General features: G+C 43.4%; 1 protein-coding gene across 12 annotated transcripts in view; it reads right to left on the bottom strand.

The window, feature by feature from the left end:
• The window catches only part of RGS6 (regulator of G protein signaling 6), a 635,569-nt gene that overhangs the window by 78,827 nt on the left and 536,988 nt on the right, over positions 1-19,754 (bottom strand). For all 12 annotated transcript variants that reach the window (XM_035260909.3, XM_035260914.3, XM_009006271.5 and 9 more), the window contains exons 12-13: positions 19,074-19,135; positions 2,044-2,154 (exon numbers count right to left, since the gene is read on the bottom strand). In XM_035260909.3, the coding sequence (XP_035116800.1) occupies positions 2,044-2,154; positions 19,074-19,135 (173 nt within the window). The remainder of the gene's footprint in view (positions 1-2,043; positions 2,155-19,073; positions 19,136-19,754) is intronic.

The raw sequence follows: 19,754 nt of genomic DNA, 5'->3' as shown, positions 1-19,754 counted from the left end.
ATGTGAAAAGGTTCTCAAGTATATTAACAAAGAAACGAAGGAGTAAAACGAGAATGATTTTAGCCTTTTGGATTTGCAAAGATAAAAAGATTGATGATGCTTGGGATGGTAAGAATGTGGGGAAATGGGCACTTCTAAGCTATGGGAATGAAAAAGATGTGTTACGATTTTGCTCAAGAGGAATCTGGACATATGAACTAAAATTAAAATATGTGTATCATTTCTAGGAATTCTACTCCTGGAAAATTTATACTAAGGAAATAACTGAACTTGTGTACAAAGATGTTGCTGGAATCATTGTTTTTAGTGGCAGAAATGGAGGATATAACCTAAATATTTATGACCCAGGGATTGGTAAAATAAATTTTACTTCACCCATGCCAGGGGATACTATGCAGCTATTAAAAAGAGTAAGGTGGATCTATGTGTTTACGCAGAAAGACTGCCATGACATATTGTTAATTTAAAATTATTGGAATATATTATATTCATATATACATATGTATACACACACAGAACCCAATAGCCAATATACAAAAGGATGGAATATTACACATGCATAAAAATCCAAAGGAATAGACACTAAATCAGACGTTCCCAAACTTGCTGAGCTCATGGGACCCTTAGTGTCTCAGTAACTTTTTTGCAGTGCCCCTGAGCCAAAAGAAATACTTAACAGTGGCATTTACTATGGCCAGGACCAATTAACTTAATATGTATTTGTATCCTGACAACTTAGTAGCTGTTTGAAAGACACATGAATGGATTTTTTTCATTCTTAAATAACTACAATATGTACCTATTGGGCACTACATGTTTTCTTAAATTTTGGAATTAGATTGGACCTTACCATCCCTATGTCCTATTCCATGTTAATTTTCTCACAGTACTTGCTTTTTATCACAGCAACTGCACCGAAAAGCCAGGTTTGCAAAGATGTTTCATCACAAGGGATGTAATGTGGTCTAACGTTGAAACGGAACCATCTTAAGCTAGCAGTTTATGCAGTATCTGGCATGAGTCAACTATCACTGTTTTTCCCTCAAACATTTGGGATATTCTGTGGTAACTCTCTGAGTTCCCCACAGTGCCCAGGGCGCTCTGGTCCACTTTGGGAGCCACAGCATCAGACTAGAAACAAAGGTTCTTTTCGGAAGACGAAATTGGGTTGGAGGAAGAGAGTGTTTTCTTCTTTATGCACATCTGGATAATTTGAACTTTTTACAATAAGCATCTGTGGCTTTTATTACTTTTTATAAGATTTTTTCCCTTTCAGGAAAAGAAGCCAGAAAAGGAGCAAAAGACAATGTGAGAGCGACAGAGACATGAAAACGGAAATAAATGCGGGGGTGCGAAGGCACATCACACTAGCTTTGTCTGTGTGTTTCCTTCCATTATTCTGAAAGTAGTCCAGGCCCCTCTGGGCTTTGGTTCCTCCCCTCTTAAGTAAACACACTGGCTTCCCTCATAGGGAAGGAGAAACTGGCTGGAATCACTGCCGGAAGTTACTCCGAGAGCGCAGAGTGATAAATCATGGTTCTGGAGCCCTCTGCCTGAGTTCTAGCCCTAATTCTGACGTACTAGCAGAACTTGACCTGGGGCAAGTTCCTTTACTCCTCTGTGCCTCAGTTTCCATACCTGCTCAATGGTGAGAATAGTAATGTTTACCTGTCAAGATAATTCAGTGAGAGACACTTACTGCAGGATGTGGTCAATGTGGAATATGTGCCAGCTATTACCACTGTTATTGCTGTCTAATAGGAAAAAAATTGGAACAGCGAATCCTTTCCTTCCAGCAATCAGAACTAGGGAATGATGAGGGACTGTCCCAGTTATCATGATATCCAAAGGGTCAGAGGGATGGCTTTGCACAAATCAAAGCTATAAGGAGGTAGAAACTGTAAGTAGAACTCAGCGGGAGGCTACTTGAGGCATTTCTGTTCTAGCAATAAAAAAACTCAGGATAGAATATAAGGTAACCTCATGATCTCATGGATTTTTGCCTACATCCATCCCACTCCCAAACCTTAAAACATTTTTTACCTCATCTCTATGTCCCACAAAGCAACATCGTCGCTGATCCAAGGGTTGGATGGCTCGGCTGGTGTTATCAAAGGGTCATATTCCATGTATTGTTCTGTGTAGGCAATTAAGCTGCAGGAAGAAGGCAGACCAAAGAATGCCACTGATTTCCTTAAAAAGGAAAAAACTATTCTATTTTACACAAACATTATGGCAGTCTTCACATAATTCTAAATTAAAGGAAAAAATTTATTTCCACTCCCACTTCTGACACATCAAACTGTTTTCATTTGTCCTTATTTCCTTCTCATTATGAACATGACATTTTTGCATTGTTGCAGCCATAATATACACATACATTTTCTATCTCTTTTCCCTACTTGACTCTTTACCTGAACCTTGGTGCATCTCTCCCTGGTTATGCTAGCCTTGCTGATGTTAATGCACTGGTTAAACCTGTTTGTGTATTACCCTCCCACAAAGACTGGTTCTCAAGGCATTGGATCTCACAAAAGGCAGCTCCACCAGATTGCTAGCTCAGCATTCCCAGCTGAAGGACTTTCTTATTACAAAGTTTTTTTTATTGCATTTTAGGTTTTGGGGTACATGTGAAGAACATGCAAGATTGTTGCATAGGTACACACGTGGCATTGTGATTTGCTGCCTTCCTCCCCATCACCTATATCTGGCATTTCTCCCCCCAACCCCCACCCACCGCTGTCCCTCCCCTATTTCACCCCAACAGATCCCAGTGTGTAGTGCTCCCCTCCCTGTGTCCATGTGTTCTCACTGTTCAACACCAGGGAAAATGTGGTACAAAGATTTTTAAATACAGGCAGACCACAAGGAGTTAACATAAGCATTAAAAAAACTTAATTTTTCTGGTTATAATTATGATCTAATAGATGTTGATTTAATAGATTAACAATCTATTTTAGACTAATTTTATTTTTATGAAAATGTATGTGAATTGTTAGAATAATAAAATAGTACCAAATGATTACATATACTAAAAAAGCAAAGGAATTATTTTTTCTCCTAACCCTTCTTAGAGAGGCATCTACTTTCTACCTTGTTTTTTTCTAAAAGTTACCTATGTATTTCTAAATTATATGCTTTTATATCCATTCTAGATTTTTTTGATTTTAGACAAGAATTTAACTTTCTGTTCACCAGTCCTCAACTCCCACCTTTTTCCTACACAGTCCTCCAAGTAGACTTGTATAATAATTTTTGTTAACTCAATGGTCAGTATCTACATTATTAAACTAGATAAAAATTGTTTGCTGTTTAGCTGAATATCATACTACTTTTTCCAAGTGTTTTAACAAACCTGCAAAACATCTAGCAATCATTTTTTTTCACATCTTAAACACACCAAATAATTGAGCACTTCTGTCTCCTTGTTTCCCAGAGATTATCTCTCCCAAAGTCTTTAGTCTTCTTGCTCAAAACTGGATCATTTGTTCTATTGGCTTGATGCACAATTATCATCTTGGGACTTCCTTCATTTCTGTGTTGAAGCCCATGTTTACTGGATTCCATGCCTATTTCTTGTTTTTACTCCCTGGTTGTGTTGAAGCACATCCTTTAGTAGTTTCCTAATAAAGGATGCATGAAAATCTTTGCAAGTCTAAAAATGCTTTTATCTCCATACCTGACTAATAGTGCTAGACACAGAACACTAGATGAAAATGTTCCTTTAGAATTTTGAAGGCATCACTTCATTTTTTTTTTTTTTTTTTTCTGGCATGCAGTGTTACTATTAAGAAGCCTCGATCCATTTTGGTTCTTATTGTTTTGCTCAGTTTCTTTTCTCTCTGTCAACTTAGAATCGTCTCTTTATTGCCAGAATGTTCTGAAATTTCAACATGGCTCTTGCTGGTTGTTTTTATTCATTATGCTTGGCACAGTGTGCAACAGATAAGAAAATATTTTATCAGGAATTTTATAGTATTTCATCACTAACTTTATACCCTTCATTTCCTTGGTTTGCTTGTTCTATATTTTTTCCAGTTCAATATTGGACATCTTGAATTGTTAATTTATTCTCCCTACCATTTTTCATCTCCTTGTCTTTTGTTAAACTCTCTTTCAACTTTCTCTTTATTTTTTAATTTTGAGTCATTACTTTCTTAAGTTTCCAGAATTTCCTTTTCGTTATCAGAGTGTCAAGTTCTTGTTTTATGGATGAAATATCTTCTCTTATCTCAGATAAAATTAATTCTATACTTTTATTATAAGTTTCTTTTACATGTTGAATTATTTTGGTTCTTCCAAGGTCCTTTTTTCTGTCTATTTTGATTATACTCTTTCACGCGGAGGCTTGAGTGTCTGGAAAATCTTTGGACATCCATTTGTGCTTAAGGGTGAGGTACTGAGACCTGCTTGGAGGCTCAGTGTGCATGTGGATGGGGCTGGTCACTGACGGGCTTCATAGTCACGGGGAAGTTAACGAGTGTTTTCATGGGAGCTCCACATAAGGCATCTGGAGTCTTTCCTGGGGGATCTATTTTTCTCTAGAGCAGGCATTGGCAGGCTTTTTCTACAGGGCCCAGAGAGTAAATATTTTAGGCTTTGTGGGTCAGATGGTGTCTGTTGCTACTACTCAGCTCTCCTTTCATGGCATAAAAGCAGCCATAGACAACTTGCAGATGAATGCGTGTGACTGTATTCTAATAAAATTTTATTTGCAAAACAGACTGGAGTATGGATTGGCCCACAGGTTGTACTTTGACAGTCACTTGCCTGTGGGTATATATGCTTGGCTCCTGGAGGCCTGAAAGCAGGGCCAGGGAGGGGCCAAGGGTCTGTTGGGGCTCAGAACACGATACTCCAAAGTATGGCACTTTGGTATGCTGAGTACTTTGAACTAAAGGAGACTGAAAGGGCCTCAGAAGCCAAGGCTTTCACTTTCTCTCATGCCTCTATCTCCCATCCCTTTTTCTCCCCTGACACCAGTCATAGAAACAAGAATTTTTTTTCCCAAGGTGGGTCATAGAAACTAGAATGCCTTTCTCGCAAAGCAAGCCACAAAACCTAGAAGGTCACTCTCTCCCTTCTCCCTGGAAAAGCCTCATTCCAGAGAGGTCCTGTTCTATACCCTAGAGGAAGGAACTACTCAGAGAGACTAAGAAGAATCTGAACAGAGAGGCCTTGCTGGGTTTCCCCCCTCACGTTGTTACCAGTAGATCACACCCTTTTTTCCAGTCACATTTCTATGAGGCTGCCCATTCTTCATGGAACCTAAGCATAAAAACAGACAGTTTTTTCCGGGTCTTTGAGTCTTCGTTTCTGAATGCTTCTGTGTCATGTAAAACTTTGATGAAATAAATGCATTCATGCTTTTCTCTTGTTAACCTCTTGTGATAGCAGTGTTGGCCATAATCCTGATGGTGGATGAGAAGAGGTATCCCACTTTCCATCCCTACAGGCCTCACAGCTCGGTGTGTAGAGCTTGCATGAATTCTCTTGTTTTCGGCTGGCCTCTTATGATATCTGATGTGCCTGTGTTCTGAGCGTATGTGGCTCAATTTCTTTCAAGAATAAACTTCCCATCTCCTGTCGTGGTGGTAGGTGGGAAAGATTGTTTCCTAGTGGGGCAGGAGATCTAGGGGTGCAAAGTCTCCTGAGACAGACTTGAGGGTTCCTCTGCCATTAGCCCCATGCCTCATTCCTGTCTTCCACGGTCCCTGGTGCCTTCAAGAGCCAAGGCCAGGCTTTGTTGGGAAAATGGGCTCACTTTGTCACATTATTTCTGCCCCCAGCATGTAGGTTAGAATGTTCTTCACTCTGTCCCTATGCACTTTGTTTTTTCTCTCTCTCTATTTTTTTTCAAGGTGGAGTTTCGCTCTTGTCATCCAGGCTGGAGTGCAATGGCATGATCTCTACTCACTGCAACCTCCGCCTTCTGGGTTCAAGTGATTCTCCTACCTCAGCCTTCTGAGTAGCTGGGATTACAGGCATGCGCCATCACACCAAGCTAATTTTGTATTTTTAGTAGAGATGGGGTTTCTCCATGTTGATCAGGCTGGTCTTGAACTCCCAACCTCAGGTGATCTGCCTGCCTCAGCCTCCCAAAGTGCTGGGATTACAGGTGTGAGCCACTGTACCCGAACCTGCACTTTTTTTTTAAATTAAATTTTGAAAATTTTCAGGCATACAAAAAGGTATAAAAATTGTAAGAAATCACCCTTGTACTCACTGATCAATTAAAAAAATAAAACATTACAAATAGAGACATGGGGGCCTGTACTTATGTTCCCCAATTCTGTAGACTTTGTATCTTGGACAAATATGTTGAAATTATTAACAAATAGTTTGGTAACCTTGTGTGTTAATGCCATTTTTGTTCCTTTAGTGACATGTTGCATTTGAGGAAAGGAAGAAGATGAACAGATGTCTACAATATTGTGTTAGTTACATTGAGCGACTTTATTACAATTTACTTAATCATTTCCTTTATATTAGACAGACTTTAAATATTTCTTCTTTAGTATACATAGGACTGTTGTAGAGCCACTGTTCATACAGATTTTTTTTTCATCTTCCGGGTTATTTATTTAGAATTCACATCCATGCAGAACTATTTGACTCAAAGGTGTGAATATTTTTATGGTTATTGATCCACAATAAAACTTTCCTTAAGGATTGCCAGCTCATGTGTCAGCAACTTCGCCCACAACAGCAAAGTCAGAGCCACAATTCCTACTATTGAATTGCGAAGGGCAAACATGGCCAATTAGCTTAATGCTGAACACACAGAGAAATTAGTCACAGGCTCCATCTCATGCTGCTGGAAATGTGAACCATGAACCAGCAGCACTGGCATAACCTGGGAGCCCATCAGCAATGCAGGATCTCAGGTCCCAGCCCAGGCCTCCTGAGTCAGAATCTGTATTTTAATAGGATCCCCCAGGTGATTCACATGTACATACAAGTTTGAGAAGAAACACATCTCATTCCTCAATTTTGCAAAGGGTTCAGGACATGAGATGTTTCATTTATCAAATCAAAATGGAGAAGCCCCTAGTAATTTTGGTTTTGAAGATGGATGTACATTTTCTGATACCTCAGAGCCTCCCCACTGTCCCAGGTGTAGACTGTGACCCAGCGGGCTAGAAGAAGCAGTGGTCACAGTTGAAAAGCACTGGTTTGAGTTCTTGGTTGAGCCACTTAACTGAATCTTTGTCAAGTTCATCATATGTTATGTAATGGCCTTGCTGAGCACTCAGGACCATTGTGATAGTGGGAAAGCATCTCACAAGAATCTTGACAATCCTCTACAAATATAAAATAGACAAGTGAAACCACGTGCACAGTAGAGGCACATCCTCTGTCCTACAGATCTCCTGCCAGGTATGCATCTTCCCCAGGGCCAGGCTTCACCAATAAGAGCTGTATTAGTTTGATTTCATGTTGCTGATAAAGACATACCCAAGACCGGGCAATTTATAAGAGAAAGAGGTTTAATGGACTTACAGTTCCATGTAGTTGGGGAGGCCTCACAATCATGGTGAAAGGCAAGGAGGAGCAAGTCATGTCTTACATGGATGGCAGCAGGTAAAGAGTGAGCTTTTTCAGGGAAACTCCCATTTTTAAAGCCATCAGATCTCATGTGACTTATTCACTATCGTGAGAACAGCACAGAAAAGAACTGCCCTACGATTCAATTACCTTTCACCAGGTCCCTACCCCAGCACCTGGGAATTCAAGATAAGATTTGGGTGGGGACACAGCCAAATCATATCAAGAGCTATACAGCATCTCAGGCAGAATGAACATGTGCAAGGAGCTTTAAGAAAGCTCTGTGGCAGGAAGGGTCAGGCTATAAGTTGGTGATGCAGTAGGCAGCCACTTCTTAGCCACTTGGGCTGACTGAATTCTTTATAAAAGAAATGGTGTTGCATGTTAAGGAATATGTTGGTTTTCTAGAGCTGCTATAATAAATTACCACAAATGGTTAAAACAACAGAAGTTTATACTCAGTTTTCGAGGCCAGAAGTCTGAAATCAAAGTGTTGGCAGGGCCATCCTCTCTCTGAAGACTCTAGAAGACACTCTCCTCTCTTCTCCTGTCCTGTCCTGTCCCGTCCTGTTTCTGGTGGCTCCAGGCATGCCTTGGCTCGTGGCTGCATCATTTTCATCTCTGTCTTCACATGGCCTTCTTCTCTGCCTGTGTCATCTGCTCTCTTTTTTTGTCCTATAAGGACACTTGCCATTGGATTTGGAGTCTCTCTGGATAATCAATGATGATTTAGATATCTTTAACTGAATTACATCTGCAAAGACTCTTTTCCCAAAGGAGGTCATATTCACAGGTTTCAAGGGTAAGGACTAGGACCTACCTTTTGGGGGTCCACTATTCAACTCACTACAGGGAATGGGAGAGAGTAAGCTGGATGTGGGGATAGAGAGAGCACACTGGGCCACCTGTCTCCTTTATTCAGATCAGCACAAACACAAGCCAACAGCAAAAAACCAAAATCCTGTTCAGGGGGTGATGGGTCATAATGAGGTGCCCCAGAGAATCTGAGTCATGATGCCAGATTGGGGGGTTCTCCCGATTATGAGACATTTGAGCATCCATGGCATTCTTAAAATCTGAGATGAGCATACAGCCTGGGACCTTTTTCCTCCCAGGACATATGCCTCGGCCATTCCAAACATCTCAGCCTTAGTTAGCTTTGAATCGGAAATAAAAGACATCCACTTGGCAAGCTAAGGCAAAAGGTAGGGCCTCTTTTAACTAGTTAATTGTGTTATTGGGCAATGTTTTTTAAAGACCAGAAACAGGTTTTTCTGAAGTAGAACATAGGGATTGAAAATGAAATTTCCTCCCCTCCTCCCTCTCATTGCCTTATTTCACTGAGACCGGCTGGGGTTTTCATCAGACTCCTCCTGGAATGTGTTCTAGCAGACCCTCCATGTGGCCGTATCTCCAGCCTGGGAAGGAGGAGTCCAACCAGCCAGGTCAGGTCCTGTGGACAAGTTCCCATATGGAGCCGAGTGAGTGCTGGGGTGAGGGGGGTTAGGTGGGAAGGCTCAGGAGAGGCTGCGGTGAGAATTCAGCCGGCACCTGGTCCCTTAAGGAGCCTGTGGGGTCTAGCTGACTATTACTGTATGCACAGCAATGAAGGCAGCTGCCCGCTGACCTAAGGCAGCAGAATCTTAAAAGTCCAGAGAGCAACTAAAGAAATGGGAAGTAATATGTAATTACTTAAGCTGTAATGAAATACAGGCACATAGCCAGATCTCTTTAAGAGAAATCTGGGAATATCTTCAGAGAAGTGGATGGAGGGGAGGTGGTGAGAGCTAACAGTGATGTTGGTTTAGGAGAATGTGGTTGAGAGCCTGAGGTGAGATTTTTGTAACCACCCAACATAAGAGCACAAGATATGACTTTATAATAGGTATTAAGCATGAACTGAATTGTTCCTGTAAGCTTGTGCCACGTTGCACCTTCTCCAAAAAAGGTCTGGGCAAGTGGCATCAGGACACGTTGTAGAGGAACACGTGGAGAAGGAACACAGAAAGTCCTGATGATCTGAACCAGGCAACAAAGCCAAAATCGTTATGAGCAACTCATCTGTCAGCCAGTGTCAGTGATGAGTGGTATTGGTCTGAAGGGAAATTTATTCTATTAAAAGAGGGAAATCTATTCTTTTAAGTTACATAAAGTCAGAGGCTTTGAAAGGAAACAGTAAAATTCTATGGCCATATGTATTTTGAATGATGTAATTCATTGGTAGAAAAAGGAAGTACCGAATCATAGAATTAGACATATGCACACTGGGGCTATAAGAGGCACTCCTAGTCAGCAGGGCGCTTGGAGATGCTGGTATATTCAAGACAATGAGGATGAACAATTTGGTCTTCAGATTCTAAGACAAGGGGAGAGACTGGGGTTTTATATTTGTTTCTAATGGTTGCTGAAACAGATTATCTCATATTTAGTAGCTGAAAACAATACAAATGTATTGTCTTATAATTCTGAGAGAGAAGTCTGAAATGGCTCTCACTGAGCTAAAATCAAGGTGTCAGCATGGCAACGTTCTCCTAGGGGAGAATTCATTTGCTTGCCTTTTTCCAGCTTCTAGAGGCTCCCCAGATTCCTTGGTTCATGGCCCCCTTCCATCTGCAAAGCCAGCTATGGTTGTCTCATGCTGCATCACTCTGACACTGACTCTTCTGCCTCTCTCTCCCACATTTCAGGGCACCTGTGAGTATCCTGGGCCATCTGGGCAATCCAGGATAATGTCTCTATTTTAAGGTCAACTGATTAGCACACTTAAGTCCACACTGTCACAACCCATGCAAATAAACTCAGTGTTCATGGACCTGTGCTCCCTCGTTTGTCCTATTTGCCATCACCACTGCATGGAAAAGACAGGAGACGGCAAAGTGCATCTCACTGGAGGCTCCTACAGGTCACGTGGGCTTTTAGTATTCTGCTGCCTCAACTGCTCTCCCAGCTTCTTGGGGCAGGGACGGGGGTTGTATGTGATCCTTCCCAGAGAGAACAGCAGAGAGGGTTAACTTCACAGCCAGGGTAGCTAAAGACTGAGAGGAGCTGAAAGAACACCCCCTACTGGACAGACAGGGAAGGTGGCCTCCTCTTCCCTTAGGCTTCTCAACATCATCACACTGTACAGAAACAGCACAAGAAATGAAAGCAAGGACTCCTTGCCTTTTCCTTGCTTTCCTGTCTCCTTAATCTGGGCTGGAGGTGCCTTACGCCTGGTAGCTAGAGCTTCCAAGGTGGGACACAGGAAAGAAATGAAGGTTGGCCACATAGGGTAAGATCTAAGCTTAATGCAAAGAGATGAAAAGGCTTTTGGGTTTGTGCCTAGGTTGTCCAGTGCCATTTCTCAGGCATGAAAGGAGAATCCAAATGGAGATAGAAGTGCTGCCTAGGAATACAGTGAATGAACTGGGTTGTGTTGACCCTTATGCTGGGTCTCTTGAGAATCTGAGTGAAGGAGATAGGAATTCTGGATGGTAAGAAGTACTCCAAAATGGGTGAGCAGGCATAGAAGGCCTCTCTGGGTTTCTGCTCAGTTCTCCTTGTCTCCTGACATGTACACAAGGCTACTTCAGGAGCTGCCATGTATTTATTTATAAGCCCTGATCCTGGCCACGCTTGATTTGTCCAGGAACAGACAATGATGCAAACGGCATTCATATACTCTTTCCCCAGCTTCAGCAGTAGAAGCTTACATTAGTCCATTCTCACATTGCTATGAAGAAATACCCAAGACTGGGTAATTTACAAAGGAAAGAAATTTAATTGACTCACAGTTCAGCATGGCTGGGGAGGCCTGGGAAACTTACAATCATGGAGGAAGGGGAAGCAAACCTGTCCTTCCTCCCATGGTGACTGGAAGGAGAATGAGAACTGAATGAAGGTGGAAGCCCCTTACAAAGCCATCAGGTCTCATGAAAACTTACTATCACGAGCATAGCATGGGGGAAAACACCCCCAAGATTCCATTACCTCCCACTGGGTCCCTCCCACCACATGCGGCAATTATGGGAACTACAAGATGAGATTTGGGTGGGGACACAGCTAAACTATATCGAAGGTGTATAGTCACAAAGTTCAAGGGTTAGTGGTGTCATGTTTCCTAACACATGTCTGTCATTAAAGAGAGTAAGGCCAGCAAGGAAAATGGGCAGGAGCAGAGAGGAAGAACAGGTCTTGGAGGCGCTCAAGGCTCTAGCTCCAGCTCTTCCTGAGCTCAATGGCATTGCCGCCTTTCCCAGGGTTCAATTCCACAGCCCCTCCTTGGATACTGGGAGCCAATGTATGCTCTTATTTTGCAGAACTAGGTTCAAGCTGGGGTTTTATTGCTTGGAATCAAACAAATATAGTTGCAAAGGGGATGAAGATGATGTGAATGTGAAGGCAAGTTCATCAAGGCAGCCCTTTGTAGAATTATCCAGAGAGGTTCTCTTTCAGAACATGTGCTTCCTGGTGGTGCACAGATTACAAGATGAACACAGTCGGTTTGCAACACACAAGACAATGAGAAGGCCAGGCAGGCAATGGCCGATGCACAGTCAATACCAATGACTGCAGAAAGACTAGAGGTAGGAGAGGAAAAGTAAAAAGGGAGAAGAAAATAGAGGCATACAATGAGCTTTGTAGGATGTCCAGCACATAACAGTACACAGCAGAAATGGTCCTCCAACTGCTGGGTGTGAGTGGCAGAAAAGCAGAACTGGAACGAGATGGAAGAAAGAAAATAAATATAGGGAATTCAGAAGTCCTTTGAGAACAATATTTCTCATTGAGTAATTTTAGCATTCTTGTTCCTTTATCCCTGACTCCTGATTGATAGGTAGTTTTGTTATTTTCAAATGACAAATTCTCACATCACTAGAAGATGCTGATCTGTGAAGCTTTAGCAAATGTGCTACCCACCATTGTCATGGGCTTTGAACTAGGTCTTGGGTAGAAGTGTGGAACTGGCCGATTTGTTCACATACTCCTGTGCCATGACCCTTTAGTAAGTGGCAAAGATCTACCAGAGGGCTGCCAGGGGCACAGTCATCTGTAGACATTATGCAGTACCTATTATGCCTTTAAGTAGCAAACAGCTCTCTGGATCTCAGGGAGTTGTTAGGGCTGAGCTAACAGCAAAGTCACAGCTTCTAATCATAGTAACCAGTCCTGGTAGGAGGGCAGTTATTAATGCAAAACATTCCCAATTTAGATTGCCAGTGAGGGTCTACCTTTGACAAACTTGGAGGGGACGGAAACAATGAAAGAGAATTAGAGTCTATACACTTGAAAAAATATGAGAAAAATAAAATTTTAGATTTTCTTTTTTCTCTCTTAAAAAAAGACTTATAATTTTATTACAAATTGTATATATGCGACCAAAAAGAAAAAAAAAACTATGATGAGTTGGAGGAAGAAGAAATGCTGTCCATCCTGAGTTAAGCAATGCCTAGGAGGAATCCCTAGAGCTAAGGACACATACAGAGCAGGTGGGGGGAAGATGAAGAGATACCGACATGGCTAGGCTCCAGAAAAAACGGACAGAGAAGTATGGCCTGCAGCTATGGGAAACTATTATTAAGAAAAACATACAAAACTGAGGCATGGAATCGAAAGGATTATGGAATATGACCATTAGTCCTACTTTAGAAAGACAATAAAAATGCACTAGATCACTCATGATGAAATCAGGGACTCTAAATGAGGGAAGACCTGGAAACAGAACGTGAAAGGGAGTGAAGGGCAGAGCATGCTGGCACGCCTCGCTTTGCTCCGTGTGGTTTCTGAACTGTGATGCACAACAGGGAACCGGGACAGGAAGGAATGATTAGAAAGGCAAATGAGAAGCAGAGCAGCACTGCGGAGAGGAAAGAAGAAAGTTTGATTCCCAGCAATTAATTAAGTAATCTAGCTTTTTTTCACGTGGAGAAGGTGGGAAGTAGAGAGAATATAAAGAAGGAAATCCTTAATTGCAGGCCACCCAGAGAAAACACATTCAATAGAGTAATTTGGGATGAGTGAAGGAGCATGAAGGTGATTCAGTCCTGCAGGAGCAAGAGCTTACACTGGGCCGGGTATGGAGGCCCTCCTTTCCCAGATGCAGCAGACTCCAGATCTTGTTCTGGATACGGTCACCCTGGCTATAATGATACCTCTGGTCTTTTTTTTTAAATTTCTGTCACCTAGAACAGGCTAGGAGAAAGGAGGAGTAAAGACCCCCATGGTTTCTGGAATCCCATAAAAGCAAAGTTGTAATGACTACTGTGACCCTCTGTTTTTCTCCCCTGAAACTATCATTAGACATTAAGTTCACAAACCTCTATCACCCTAGCAGGTTTTTAATAGACGCTTAGGGTGTCCAGTCCCTTGCTGTCTTATCTCATTTCATTAATTACATTTCATGATCACCAAGGGTCAGGAGGTGGAGGAAGAACCAGCATCCAATTTCAGGGAGCAGCGGCAATCTCAGACATGGGCAAGCAAGATGATGCTTAAAAAAATCAATTCAGCAGTCAGCTGTGACACACAAATGGCTCCCAGCAATACTGTGAGGATGAGCCAAGTACAGACGTAGGTAAGAAATGAAACAACTCGGTCTCTCTGCGTGCCAGCAGTGTGTTGGGATAGCTGCAGTGACTGAGGTGTAGCTCGCTATGGGTGGGAAGAAGTCTCTGGGGATCGCAGCCACATGTGGAGACTCTAGACAGTTTGGGAATAAAATGCATGGAGTTCTGCTTCTCACAGTTGGTTTGTCAAGTGCTATAAGGCTTAGGTGAATTAAAAAGGGGCTCCCTTGGGGATGATTGCACAGAAGAGTAAGACCTCATTTACCTGGCAACTTCAATTGTCCAGAGAGCACAAATGAGCTAAGAGACTGTAAGAGCCCACGAGCAGTCTACAGATGAAATAAATGCCACACCTCAAGGTTCATTGTCTGTTATTTGGGAGAACACACCTCCCAAAAACAACACACCTCACACTTGCTTTAGGATCAAGGCTAAGAAGTTTGGTTATTAGATTTCCTGGTGTAGTTCAGTTTCAAAAAAGGAGTCTATTTCTCAACCCTTGAATCTAGTCCAGCTTAGTGACTTGTTTTACCCAATACAAGGAAACAGAAGTGACAGAATGCTAGTTCTAAACCACAAGAGTTTTGTTCGCTTCCGTTCTCTCTCTTGGAATCCCACTATCCCCATGTGGAAAAGGTGAAACTAGCCCTTTGGAGGGTGGGAGACCATGTTAAGGGGTGCTCAATTGTTACAGCTGAGGCCATCTTAACCCAGCAGAAGCCAAACACGTGAGAGAACGCGGCAAAGATCAGCAGAGCTGCCTAGACAACCCGCAGCCACGCAGGAAACGTGGCTGAGACCAGTGGAGCCAGGAGGCACACACACATGTGAGCAATAGTAAAAACCTATTTTTTAAGCCACTGAGCTCTGGGGTGTTTTGTTACTCAGCAACAGCTGATATCCTGGTCTGCTACAGATTGGAAAGTGGGTGGGTGGGGTTAGTTAGAGATGGGGAAGGGTTAGTAGAGACAAGCAGACAGACAACTAAAAGGCAGAAACAAGAATTCAAAGGACATTATCATCTGGGGCCATTTAGGGAAGGGGAAGCAGTTTTTGGCACCTTAGAAGATCCCGACCACTGACAGTTTTAAAGCACAATAGAAGACACCTGACTCTGAGTCATCTAGAAAAAGTAACTGAAATGTAGTGTCCTTTTATTAGGAAGGCAAGTGCATGAACCATATTTAAGAAAGATTGCCATTAAAAATAGTTAAAATCAAAGGCTTAGGGGGTTAAGTGTCATTTAGCTGAGACATTCATGTGTGTGTGCAGGGACAGGACGTGCTGCAACAGAAATTGGCTAACAGCTCAGAAAGGCTCGTGTGTCGCTCCAGGGGCAGAAGGCAGCCTAGGAAATGCAGTTCGGTTGCCATGATGCTGGCATTCTGGGGACACTTAAGCATTCATGAAGACAAGGGACAGAATATTTGGAACTGGGATGGCCTGAGAAATTCTGTGCTGAAGTGCAAGTCCTTTCTCCCCCAAAGCCCCAGATTAGTGATGGCGTGTGAGGCGGTGGGAGGAGACAGGCAGGGCAAGGTCAGCCTGAGGCAGCCTGCAGAGACCTCTGTGCGGGAGACTGAGAGCAGACAGGGTGCGGGAAAGAACTGCATTAGCGGCCTCCCTCCTTGGCCTGCCCTTTGCTTGCTCCTCTAAGCACCGTATATCCAGTTCATTCCGTGCCATGCACTTGAATTCTGCTCTCTTCCGAAGCCCGATCAAGTGCCATGCTAGAAAATCAGCAGCAGCAGCATTCACATTCCTAGTGTGCATAATGGACCAAAGGACTGGACCAAGCTTTTGCCATGCGTGAGCTCATTAACCCTGTAACTTAAATGTGACTACTACCTCCCCTCTAAAGAGGTGAAACAGGCACCGAGAGAAGCCACTGGCTTCATCAGTTAGAAAATAGGAAAGAACAGAAAATCAAACACCATATGTTCTCATTCATATTGAAGGGTTATGAACAGGCAGGTGTTGAACAATGAGAACACATGGACACAGGGAGGGGAGCATCACACACTGGGGTTTGTTGCAGGGGACTAGGGGAGGGACAGGGTGGTGCGAGGTTGGGGAGGGATAACATGGGGAGAAATGCCAGATATAGGTGACGGGGGGGATGGAGGCAGCAAACCACCTTGCCATGTAAGTACCTATGCAACAACCCTGCACGATCTGCACATGTACCCCAGAACCTAAAGTACAAAAAAAAAAACAACAACAGGAAATGGCAGAGGCAGGATTCAAACCTTGATGATCAGTTCCAGACCCATCCCCTAAACTGTCTGTTCTGTCCCTTTAGTTTGTAAAGTTCTCTTATTCCCTCCCTGCTGGTCTGGACACACCCTTTAGTCCAACCCTGACTGCAGCCATCCCAGAACCCAGCTTCGCTGCCCCCAGCCCTCCTGCCTCTCCTCACTGTTAGTCCTCACAGAACTCAGTGAAAAATGATGAAGACCTTTCCTGGGGGATGCAGTTCTGATGAACTGTCGCTTATCACCTGGAGCAGGCCCAGGAAAGCCAGATCGGGATGGGGATGTGGATGTGCGTGCCCACCTGAGAGAGCTCAGTCTGCACCTCTGGCAGCTTCTCACCAGCTGCCAGCACCTCCTCCCTGGCCCCATCCTCACAGACCCCTGACAGGCCCTGCTCCCAGCTGCTTTATCTCTAGCTAACACGCATCTCCTCTCCCTCCTCCTCCCTATCTGGGGGTTTCCTTGCGGCTCTAATGAAAAACCCTAGTGTCACATTGAAAAGTTGCCAATTATTGCTGCTGGGAATAAAATCCAGCATCTGCCGGGCAGAGACTCATGAAAGCTTCTAGCGGGGCTCTGAGGAGTAGCCAGTTGGAATAATCCTTCAATATGAGCAGCCTCTCAAGTGTAATTAGGTGATACTAGGTGGGCCCCTCCGTGACAGCAAGGAAACAGACAAATAATAGGACAGGACAGGCTCCCCACCCCCACCTTGACTTCCTCCATTCCTTGGCCTCTGCACACCTTCCCTGGAGTCTGCCTATCTCATCTGACTGGTTCAGGCTCTTTCCCTGCATTCCAAGATACAACAGAGTGTATGTCCTTACTGATGTGAGCTCTCAGGTCAGCCTGAGTAGCAGGCAATAGCTTCACCAGATTGTGAAAGGCCAGGTCAGTCTACCTGAAGATTATCCAAAATGTGGATTTCTTGGCTCTACCTTGGAACCACTGAATCTGAATCCCTCGGGCTGAGGTTTGGAAATTTCAATTTTTTAACCCCTTCCCTCACCTAGATAATGCTACTTAGAACCACTGGACCTGAGCAACTAGATCCAAAGAAAGATACTCCTATATTTATGCTCTTCTAAATTGTAAACCTTAAAGAGCCCTTCCAAGGCCAGACATTAGCGTTGCTGGCACACCGACCCACAAAGTATACTAGGACAGTCATTTCTGTCCCTAGTTCACAGAGAAGGAAGCTAGTGGTTCCTCACAGACTATAGATGACACCAAGAGAGTTGAGGACATGCTGCTGTTTCACTCACAGACACTCTTCTGGGGCAAAGGAACCAGAGTCAGACCTAAAAAGCATTTTCAGAGCCTGGTTCTCGCGCCAGAAGCTACACATAATGAGAGAGGCAGTGTGAGGTGCTTCTGCAGCCTACACAGCTAGCCGAAATGGTGACTTCAGGCTGATTGGTACCTGAGTGTAAGCTGAGTTTCAGCCACGGCAACTTTCTAGGACTTTTGCAGAGAGAAAGCAGGAATATCAGTGATTCTCAATGGGAGTGACTTTCACCCTACCCAGGGGACATTGGCAACGTCTGGAGACATTTTTCATTGTCACAACTGTGGTAGTGTGGGGACTACTGGCCTCTGATGGGGAGAGGTCAGGAATGCTGCTAAATATCCTATAATTCATCGGACATTAAGAACACAACAAGGAATTATCTGGCTCAGAATGTCACTAGTGCTACGATCGAGAAACCCTGGAAGAGATGAAGACGTCAGCCCAAATGGAGGGACGCCCTTAGCCCCCAAAGGTAGGGTGTTCAGTCAGGCTCTTCGTTTGGGGTCGGAGTTGTTATAGCTTCCATTTGTTGTTATTTATCTAGAAAAAAGATGTGGATCAACACAGGGGCCAGCAGAGAAAGGCTTACAGGCTTCTAGGGACCTCACACAGCTAGCTCCCATAAGAGCTGGGCTTAAAAGACTCACTTTATCTGGTATCCAATAAAGACCAAGATCCAACTTAAGCTCTTGATTCCTTCAGCAATTGGTCATTGCTTTAACGGTGGCAGATGGACAAATAAATATTCAGTACTCAGCTGCCTGGTTAGATTTATTCCCTATAAAGTCCCCATGTGGTCTTCTGTCTTCATGGAAGAGTTAAAAAAACAGACCATTTAGTTGATAAAATTGAGTCTCCCACAAGTTAACGGAGCGGAACTAGCTACTGATGCAGACTGAAGCACACACGCCATGGTGGAGGACAGGCTGGAGGGGCCAAATATTTTCTTTCCAGCTGATCCGATGCAGTTCAGTGGTTGATGGTATGTGGAGGCAGATCTCTTCCTGATGATCCAGTCCCCTCCTGTCTATCCGGCCAGCGCCTCAAAGGACACACATAATTTCTTTTCCCCTATAAAGTGAATCTGGGCATTTTATAGCTGAAAAGGGAGCAATTTCCATTTGAATTAATCAAGAGGCTGAAGGCAAAGGTGCAGTATGTAGCTTTTCAGGATGTTCTTCCTTGATTGACAAGGTCCCGTGGCCACTCCCTGTATGTAAAGCCTTAGCAACGGAATATTTCTTGACATCACTCCAGGGAGTTATGTTATCTTAGTTATACTCACATGGAGCCTGTGGGGTTTTTTGTACCTCAGTCTAAGGAGTAACTACAGTCTGACTCTTGGCATTGAACACATTTGTTAACCACAACCCTGTAACATTTCTTCCTTGTTAAATTAGAAGAAAGGAATAGTATTATTAAGAGAAAACATACCTTTCAGCCACTTTGGACATTTTCAAACAATGTCTGTCGATCTGTGCATTCAAAAATGTTATCTGGGAAAACAGAGAACATAGATGTTAAGACCGAACTAAAATTATTTTTTCCCTTTGCTCCCCAAACCCAAATCCTGCATTTCCACCAAGATCCAAACACCTCCTGTGGCCAGACATCTCTGACTCCAGCTCTGCCTTCCAGAAACTCAGCTGTGGCTCTGGACATCCCTATCACACAAGATTCATATTCTACCATTTAACCTGCATCTCATCTCCTCCTGTATTGTGGTGTGATTTAAGTCTTGCTTTCTAAGACTGAAAGGCTTAGTCTACAAAGCTTAGCAACGGCATGAACAGGTGAAATGTGCACTACAGATACCTGTTTTGAACAATCCCCAGTGAGCCTTCCTCTGCCACCTCTCACATGCATGTCACACCTGTGTTCTTGGCATGCTTGACGGGGATCATCAAATAGCTTTTTTCTTTTTTTTTTTTCAAGATGGAGTCTTGTTCTTGCCCAGGCTGGAGTGCAGTGGTGTGATCTCAGTTCATTGCAACTTCTGCCTCCCAGGTGGAACTACAGGCACACACCACCACGTCCGGCTAATTTTTTTGTATTTTTAGTAGAGATGGTGTTTCACCATATTGGTCAGTCTGGTCTCAAACTCCAGACCTCAGG

The sequence above is a fragment of the Callithrix jacchus genome, chromosome 8 (assembly GCF_049354715.1).
Source record: "Callithrix jacchus isolate 240 chromosome 8, calJac240_pri, whole genome shotgun sequence".
In the NCBI taxonomy this organism is placed as follows: Eukaryota; Metazoa; Chordata; class Mammalia; order Primates; family Cebidae; genus Callithrix; species Callithrix jacchus.
Note: the sequence above shows the minus strand (reverse complement) of the source record. Positions and strands in the feature narration are given on the sequence as shown.